Below are 8,959 nucleotides of genomic sequence, written 5' to 3' on the forward strand. Positions count from 1 at the left end.
TTGTGGCCCCACCCCATAACAAAGAAACAGAATTTCTGGAGGATGAGGCCCAGAAATCAGGATTTTAAAAAGATTCCCAGGTGATTCTAATGTGCAGCCAAGGTTGAGAACCACTGCCCTAGACATCCAAAAAGCAGGTGGTTTTCAGTAATGGAATAATGAAAATATCCCCTCAGATAAAGGATACTGACACTGTTTACCCTGTGTAATAGGCACCAATCTTCATCTCCTTCTTCATTTCCTTGAGAGAAATGGCCAACCTTCCTGTGCCCAGCCTACAGACAGGTGGCCTCTGGTGGTTCCAGGATCTCACACTATCTGACCCCACCTACATATTACCAATGGTAGTCACTGCTACAATGTGGGGTGTCCTTGAGGTAAGTCCAGGTTGGCCAAGTGCCAGGCCTGCAAAGTGAACTGGGATTAGGGGTAACGTAGTTGTACAGAATAGTCATTCTTTACTCCCTGGAGGAATAGCATTGATGGATAAGAAATTTGAGCCATAGTCACTAAAATTGCTACTCTTCCTCTGCTTTTTTTGTTTGTTGTTTTGGCAGTTAGGTGCTGAGACTGGTGTGCAAAGTTCTGACCTCCACTGGATGAGAAATGTTATGAGAGTGATACCCCTGGCAGTCTTGCCCATAACTGTCCATTTCCCCTCGGTAGGTAATGACTTAGGGGCCAGCTTCAAGTCCTTCCTCCTAGCCTAGCCACCTCCCAGCAGGCTGATCAGGGATGCAGCTTCTAAGTACCTTCTCTTCCTTTTCGTCTAGGCAGTGTTCGTGTATTGGTTCTCCTCGAATATGTTTTCCCTGGTCCAGGTGTCTTGCCTCCGGATTCCAGGTGTACGAACTATGCTTAAAATCCCCCAACGTGTTGTGCACGACCCCGACAAATTACCTCCACGGGAAGGCTTCATAAAGAGCTTCAAAAGTGGTAAGGGCCTGTCCTCTGAATCAGGACCAGGGGAAAGTGGTCTAAAAATAGGCATGAGATCCAACTGTCTTACTCTTTATATAGGCTGGAAGAATGCTGAACTCAACTATCAGCTACAAGAGCGTGAACGGCGCATGCAGAATCACTTGGAACTAGCAGCCAGGGGTAAATAACCCTTTCAGGCTAAATTCTATCATTGTTTCTCCCTTTCTTTTGTTCATTAACCTTCTCTTCTTTCCCGCCCCTCTCCTATCCTGTAACGCTTCCTTTAAGAGTTAGGAAGTGACCTTTACCCACAACCCTCTGCTACAGCATGGTAAAAATCCCCCCTCCCAACACCCCTAACAGCAGCAGCAGCAACAAACCAAAGTCAGAGCGACCCTGGCGGGACACACTCGGCTGAATTCTGTTCCCTGCTCATACTGACATTAACTGTTTCTCCAAAGACTCAGCCTTAGAACAAGATTTTTGCTGGGTCCTTGCCCCAGACCTAGAAACTATGGGACATGGAGATGTCTGTTTTAAAATGGATTCCACTCTAAACTCTTACATCTAAGCATAAAAGAGCACTCGGGAGCCAAGTGATCTTTCCATCTACAGAATTAGTAAACCTCTGTATTATATGTTGCTTCCTGGTACTTATTAAGTGGGGAGGTGGATTGTGTGCTTCAGAAAAACTAAAGAACAGGTTGATGGTGATTGCTCTTGCTGGCCCGTGCTCTTAGGAAGTGTGTCAGTGAAGTAACCTGGTGTTAAGAGTTTAGATCTCCACCCCATAAATGTGTTTTTGCAGTCACAGAGATATGCCTGATAAGTTGAGATTATATTTAAATAGAATAACCACATTTATTTATTCCAAGATTATCTATAAAATATCCTTCAAGTAGATGTGCTCAAATTCTTTTTTTTTTAATACATTTTTATTTCAGAGAGGAAGGGAGAGGGAGAGGAAGATAGAAATATCAATGATGAGAGAGAATCATTGATTGGCTGCCTCCTGCATGCCCCCCATTGGGGATTGAGCCTGCAACCTGGGTATGTGCCCTGACCGGAGGAATCAAACTGACCTCCTGATTCATAGGTTGACACTCAACCACTAAGACATGCCAGCTAGGCTCAAATTCTTAGTGGTAATTAAGAAGAATGAAAATTGATGTCGTTTTTTAATCTAACAACCCTAACGTTTTGCTACAGCAGCTTAGGGGTAGTGATTGGTTTTATCCAGCTGTTCTCAACCTGTGGGTCACAGACAATGAAAATACATCCTGCATATCAGATATTTACATTATGATTCATAACTAGCAAAATTATAGTTATGAAGTAGCAATGAAAGTGATTTTATGGTTGGGGGTCAGCACAACATGAGGAACTGTATTAAAGGGTCGCGGCATTAGGAAGGTTGAGAACCACAGCGGGCTTGAGAGGGAAGAAATACTCGCGTACTTTCAAGCATTAGATTGTTTTTAGTTTTCCTGCCAGTCTAATAGGAACTGCCCCAGAGACATTATGTAAAATGACGCCACTCAAAGCTTAGGAACATAACCCTTTTATTGTCCAGCACCCATACATTTTCATGTCTCTCTAAAGGAGACAGGAAGTTTGGAGCATTATTGGCCCTTTTAAAGGAAAAGTGGTGTAGTTAGGCACACCCAGAGATGAGTGAATATCTTAACACATGGGAATGTGCTACTAGAATAACCAAACCCACACCTGACATGCTCCCACCACAGTCTGCTTTATTATCCCTTTTTAAAAATCTGGAACAATATGTAGCAAAACAAATAAATTACTGTCTATCTCAGAAAAAGCAAGTTCAAAGGTTGTTGAAGCTGCCTAGACCAGGCTTCTGGACAGGTGCCTCCAAAGAAGTAAGATTCCTTTTCAACTTCCTTGGCTCCAACCAGTAGAAGATGAGGTTCTGCTTTTCATATCTCAGGATTCCGGGTGTTATTTACTTAGACTTGGGATCTTGTTGCTTGGGCATCTCTCCTTCATCTTCCAAATCCATCTCTGCAGCAACTGACATACATATGACCTGGAGGTACCATGTGGCAGATGCTACAAAGAGAAGTTTGAATCAAAACTCAGAAGAGGTCAACTGGTCTGAGCTCCAGTGGCACTGAATAGGATTGGGCCTGAGGAGACAATTCAGTTAAGCCTTAGGGTTAACTATGGGAAGGGGCTGTGGCAAAGGTGACTTGGAACAGGATTTTCAGCAAAGGCCAAAAAAAGTACATTAGCCAAGCTAACCTGAGGATCCAGATCTTACCCACAATCCTTCGGAGGCAATGAGGTCGTTTTTGTTGTGGCACTCTGATGATGAAGAAGTAAAAGGGCAAGCCTGAGAGGGCAATGCCAATGCCAATGAGGGAGTTGATGGTATCGCTGTAAAGTGGAATGACCACCAGGAAGATGGTACAGCAGCAGAAGACAATGGGGAAGAAAAGGCTGAGCTAAGGGCACAGAAGAAACAACTGGAAATTAGCTCAGGATTGACAGCTAAAATAACCCCACCTCTGTGAAGATCAGAGCACTAAGCTGCCTTTCTATTCCCTTCATCTCAACACACTGACACCAACAAGTCCAGGGCAAAGGTTTCTAAATCATCTTAGAATCCCCAGGGCAGATGGAGCAGAGGTGGGATGGAGGTGACTTACCTTAAGGGAACGAGGTCGATCAGGCTCCTTCCAGCGTAGATAAAGCTGACCCACAATTGAGAGCCCCACAAAGAACCAGTAGCTGAAGCTATAGTAGTTAATGAGCTGGAAGATGTCCTCCACACATAAGTAGATCAATGCCATGATTCCCTGTAAGCACAATCAGCTCCTCAGGGCCTTTGTTTTTCACTCCCCTTTACCGAGTCCCTCTCCTTTGTCAAATCCTCAGAGCCTCCCCATCTGTCCTTTTCTGTTCCCACCTGAGTTTAAATACCTCATTCCTTTTCTATAAAGTATAGCTCAAAACAATTCCTCAAAAATCTGCTTAGCCTGTCTGGTGTTGCTCGGTGGTTGAGCATCAACCTATGAACCAGGAGGTTATGGTTCGATTCCTGGTCGTGGCACATGCCCAGGTTGCAGGCTCAATCCCCAGTGTTGGGTGTGCAGGAGGCAGCCAATCAATGATTCTCTCTCATTGATCTTTCTATCTCCTTTCCTCTCTGAAATCAATAAAAAATACATGTTTTTAAAATTTTTTAATCTTTTGCTTAAAGGCCCTCCCCATAATGGCTCCAACCTATATTTCCAGCTCAGCACCCACTATCCAACTTCACATTGCTTTACCTCAGAACTTTCTGATGCTGTTACTCGTAACCTAATGCACTTAGTCAAAGAAGTCTTTCCTTGTTCACCCTTTTCCCCCATGGAAGTAGTTAGTTTCCTCCCTAAACACTACATCACTGACTATCATGGCAGTCATTATAAATAATCCCATGTGCTTTATCCCTTATCCTAAACCAAAGGAGATTACCATTCCTTAGAGAAGATAGATTCTCTCTTAGGAACCACTGCAGCAGTTAGCAGAGTGTTTGCCCACAATATGTTCCATTAGTATTTTTTTCTGTTAGAATCTCCTTTAGATTTTTTAGAAAGCTAGTACAACTGCCTCTACTGTTCCTAAAGTTTCCCCCACAATCTGGCTTTCAGCCTCATCCTTGGTATCACTTACATTGAAAAGTAGTGCAGGCACTGGGGTGAACCGATGGACATGAATCATGCAGATAGCATCAGGGAGATGGCCTTCTCTTGAGCCCACAAAGAAAAGCCTATTTTAAGTAAAACAGGAGAAATTGAGGAACATGGGACACTAGGTATAGCCTGGTTCATGAGCTAAAGGGCCCTCACTTTGCCATCACCTCCAAAAGAATAGATAATATGGAATGGAGCTCAATATAGAGATTAGTAAGAACTGGAGGCTACTGATGGAAACAAGAGCAAAGAGGTTGTGAATGTCATTTGGGGAGCACAGTGACTAAAGTCTGGACCCTATAAGTCCTACCTCCCCCTGCCATAGTTTTCAAAATACTTTTCAGTAAAAGATACCGTTCATACCTAGAAGCAGCCACAATGGAAGCATTGAGGCCACCAAAGCAGGATAATGCAACTGCTATTGGAATTGTCCAGTTGAATATTCCAAAAATCTGGTCTGCAAAAGTCTAAGGAAAAGAGTCATTAGGGATGAAAGGCATGGACAGGCATGTCCCTAGATTCCCACTACTTGGAATCCAACCCTTCTACTACAGAGGTAACAGTACCTCCTTACAAGCCCAGTATCCAAGTATCCTTTCAAGGACTGTCTCTTTACTGGGACTTTCGAGAGCTGCACTGTACCTAGAAGCCCACAAACACCCTCAGCCTTCTCTGCTAATGAAAATCATTTACCACAGCAACAGCATCACTGGCCAGGATGTCCTTCATGTCTAGCACGGTGTAATAGGCCACATTGGTCAAGATGTAGATGATGGTGACAATGGGCATAGAAATGCCAATGGAAAGGGGCAAATTCCTACAACCAAATAGAATAGTAGATACGTTAGTCCGTAGTCTCATCCTCATCTCTCCTTTAATCCTTAGCTTTGAACTCATATGAACTAAAGAACATCAAGGGAAAGGGTAATCACATTTAGAGAAACAGCTACAATGCCTAAATAAAGTAAAATAAAATAAAGGATTAACAAAGAACTGTGTCATATCATAATAATAGCACACAGTTCTTTGTTAATCCTTTATTTTATTTTACTTTATTTAGGCATTGTAGCTGTTTCTCTAAATGTGATTATCCTTTCCCTTGATGTTCGTTTTGTTTTCTGTTTTACATCCAAGAATTCTTTATAATTGTGAACACTGGAAAAAATTAAAATAATAAGAAAAAATTGTCTAAGGTTGAGAAATATAAGAAGACATGAAGGCCAAGTCTCCAGAGAAAAAGATAGTCCCTCAGTAGGAAGAACAGTGTGTGTATATGAATAAGCAACCTGGGAGATATGTCCACTCACCCCCTTACTCAGTTTGAAAACCTTGGATACCACCCTAACCAGTGGCCAAGAGAAAAATGCAAAGACTTCCCAAGGTCCCTCTAGCCCAAATAAACCCATGATCTTTATAAACATTCTTCGCAGAATGGAGGGGGGAAAGGGGCGGGACTAAATACTCTCAAGTCTTTCAGCTTCTGTCCAGTAGGTGGAAGTACCACCCAGGCCTCAATCCTGTTTCTGTTTGCTCTGGTTTCAACACTGGAAGTGTACCAAACATATTCTTTGTTTCTCAATGCCAAAAGGAATCTATTATTCTTTTGACAAAAAATTTATAGAAACTCCACTCCTTGGCAAAGCTTAGTTCCCAGAATTACTGAATTTCAAAGCCAGGAAAAGCTCTGAGATCATATAATTCACCCCCCTCTGTTAGACATAAGTAAGCAGATAGATGTCCAGAACTCCCTCAAGGTCATCCAACAAATCAGTGGAGAGGCCCTATGAATCCCTGTCCAGTGCTCTTCACCCTGCATAACTAGAGGGTAATTTAGGGTAACAATGGGGAGGTGATCCCATTGAATGACAATACCACTATGCTAGTGTAAATTTGAGAAACAAAGGATCAGAAGAGAAACAGGAAGGGTTCTGGGAGTCTGAGCTCAAGTTCTCTATGTGGAGATATGGGTGAGTGAAAGACCTAGCAAGGAAAGTCTTGTAAAAGCATCCATAGTACAGCCTGCCTTAATACAGGGAAGAATGAATAAGTGTGAAAAGACCTTAAAAAAAATTTTTTTAACACAAGAAATTTCACATAGCTCTGTTACTGTGATCACAGATATACTTTTCTGGGCCTCAGGCTTCACATCTATTAAAATGGGGTTGATAAAAACGTATCTCGGTGGTTGTATGCTGTGTGGCACACAGTAGAAGCTCAGTTAATGAAGGCTATCGTTATCCATGTAAAGTTGATGGTGAGATACCAACCTCTCAGGATTCTTGATCTCTTCAGTGACATAGTTGAGGGTGTCCCAGCCCGAGTAGGAGAACAGAGCTGAGTACAGTGCTAGGGCAATGTCACCCATTGCAAATGATGAACCCTCAAAGGAATTCTCAAAGTGATTCGAGGCTCCTGGAACCCAGAGAACATGGAAAGGCAGAAGAATTAGTGACCTCCCCAACCTCAAGGTCATCCAGTAAAGGAATAGAAGAGTATCATTAACAGCAGGTGAGTAGCTTAGAACACCTTTGGGAGCAAGGCTATCAGTGAATGAACAGGGATCAGAAAGACATCTACAGTGATGGGCCAAATGCATGGCACAGAATGTGGATCTTGACAGGAAGGCCCCAAGGTGGATTCCTAGGAGAAGGGCTGGAGAACAGGAGTGATGCAGTTCTGTCCTGCCCTGCAAGCTGCCCAATTCTGCCTCCTTTCTAACACCAGACTGAGCTGATACAGGGTGGAGGAAGGGCAAGGCTCAATATGCCCAGGTCATCAGAGTAGTTGTAGGGTAGGTGTTCAGGCCTGGATACTGGAGAAGAGTGGCTATAAAGAGTTCTTTTCTGCCCTTGCTCACTCCCAAGGGGAGAACAATCAGAGCCACAGCATTGGGGCTTGACAATCTGCAAAAGCCATCTCCCAGTGCACGACTGTCAGCCCTTTTGCCAAGATCATCCTCCACCGGGAAGCATTATGCATATAAGTTAAAGGAGAAGCTTTGGGATCAGTGCCTGGGTACAGATTTCAGCTCCACTACTTAATAGCTAGGGTCTTGGGCAAGATACTTAATTCTGAAGCCTCAGTTTTTTTCATCTATAAAATGGGAATAATAGGGCCTATCAAATGAGATAATGCACAAAGAGGACTTAGAGGATTGTGACACAGAAAATGGTTAACAAATATTAGTTGATATTATTTCTTACCCTGGCCAAGTCTAACAATGCCTGCGATGATGATACCGATCAGAGCCAGCACTTTAGCATAGGTGGAAAAATCTTGTACCTTTGTTCCCCACTTGACATAGGCACAGTTAATGAAGGTTAAGAGACCTGAAAGAAAAACAATACTGACTGGTGACTGACTGCACCATCCAGATGGCCTTATACTCCCAAGCAATTCTTCCAGTACCAGTAATAAGTGTTGGGCTCAGACCTGCACTGCACTGGAAACCCCGCCCAGAATGTCCTCACTATTATGCAAAAGAACTTGCTGAGCACCTATATACACAGTACCACATACACACACACACTCAGCGAGATGACACAAATGGGAGCCACAAAACAAAGTAAATGTGGATTTGCTTACATACAAAAGTGCTCACAGCAGTGGGAGGCACTGGTAGCTGTAGGGAATTAGGATGTGTTCTCTGAAAAGTCATGGTTTCTTCCCACTCTTCACCCTCCTACCCCCTCATATGGGCTCTAGGACCCAGGACACTGATGCTGGGGTATTACTATTAACCTTAACAAGTCCTGTTGTGATTTATCCAATGTCTGGGCCAGCAGGTCAGGACTTGTAGCCAGGGCTTAGGATGGAGGCCAGACTTCCTGATACTGCCTGCCAGCTCAGCTGCTTGTTTTTGCGCTTGGAAAGATTCTTGGAACAGAGATTCCTACGGAATGGGGACAGGGCATTTTTCCTGGCTGAACAAAAAAAAAAAAATGAGAGCCACAAACAGTCCTCAAGTCCTTCCCTTGAGGTAGAGGTAATCCCTTTACCTGGTTGAGCTTCAGTAAAGTTCATTCATGGATTGCCCTTAGAGCCAGAGTTCTTAACCTAGGGCTTCCACAAAGCCTGGAATGTTCTGTAAAGTGTTATGTAGGAATAGCAAAGTATATGCATTTTTCTAAGAAAAGGGTTTGTAGCTTTTGTCAGAACCTCAGAGAAATCCATCACCCTCCACACACAAAAAAAGTTACAATCCACTTCAGAGACAGAAATTCAAGAAGGGAAGCCCACACATGCTGTGAGGTTGACCAACAGCACCAGGATGTGGCAGGGAAGAGTCACAAGATATAATTCTGAAACTCAGCAGAATGTCACTCACCCCCCAACCC

The 8,959-nt window shown here is 43.4% G+C and overlaps 2 protein-coding genes across 3 annotated transcripts in view; one reads left to right on the forward strand and one right to left on the reverse strand.

Annotated features, from left to right (window-relative positions):
- Positions 1-1,563, forward strand: part of LOC102761279 (mitochondrial inner membrane protein OXA1L) — a gene marked incomplete at its 5' end in the record, with an annotated part of 7,996 nt that extends 6,433 nt beyond the window's left edge. Inside the window, 5 exons of the mRNA XM_006776813.2 lie at positions 213-377; positions 558-662; positions 774-936; positions 1,021-1,117; positions 1,218-1,563. Of these exons, the coding sequence (XP_006776876.1) occupies positions 213-377; positions 558-662; positions 774-936; positions 1,021-1,109 (522 nt within the window). The remainder of the gene's footprint in view (positions 1-212; positions 378-557; positions 663-773; positions 937-1,020; positions 1,118-1,217) is intronic.
- Positions 1,564-2,466: 903 nt separating this feature from the next.
- SLC7A7 (solute carrier family 7 (amino acid transporter light chain, y+L system), member 7) overlaps positions 2,467-8,959 on the reverse strand; it is a 31,041-nt gene continuing 24,548 nt past the window's right edge. For both annotated transcript variants that reach the window (XM_006776767.2, XM_006776766.2), the window contains exons 3-10: positions 7,826-7,951; positions 6,890-7,034; positions 5,316-5,439; positions 4,986-5,089; positions 4,603-4,699; positions 3,594-3,743; positions 3,206-3,389; positions 2,467-2,994 (exon numbers count right to left, since the gene is read on the reverse strand). In XM_006776767.2, coding sequence (XP_006776830.1) covers positions 2,888-2,994; positions 3,206-3,389; positions 3,594-3,743; positions 4,603-4,699; positions 4,986-5,089; positions 5,316-5,439; positions 6,890-7,034; positions 7,826-7,951 — 1,037 coding nt within the window. In that variant the 3' untranslated portion in view covers positions 2,467-2,887. The remainder of the gene's footprint in view (positions 2,995-3,205; positions 3,390-3,593; positions 3,744-4,602; positions 4,700-4,985; positions 5,090-5,315; positions 5,440-6,889; positions 7,035-7,825; positions 7,952-8,959) is intronic.

This window comes from Myotis davidii, unplaced genomic scaffold (genome assembly GCF_000327345.1).
Source record: "Myotis davidii unplaced genomic scaffold, ASM32734v1 scaffold1949, whole genome shotgun sequence".
NCBI lineage: Eukaryota > Metazoa > Chordata > Mammalia > Chiroptera > Vespertilionidae > Myotis > Myotis davidii.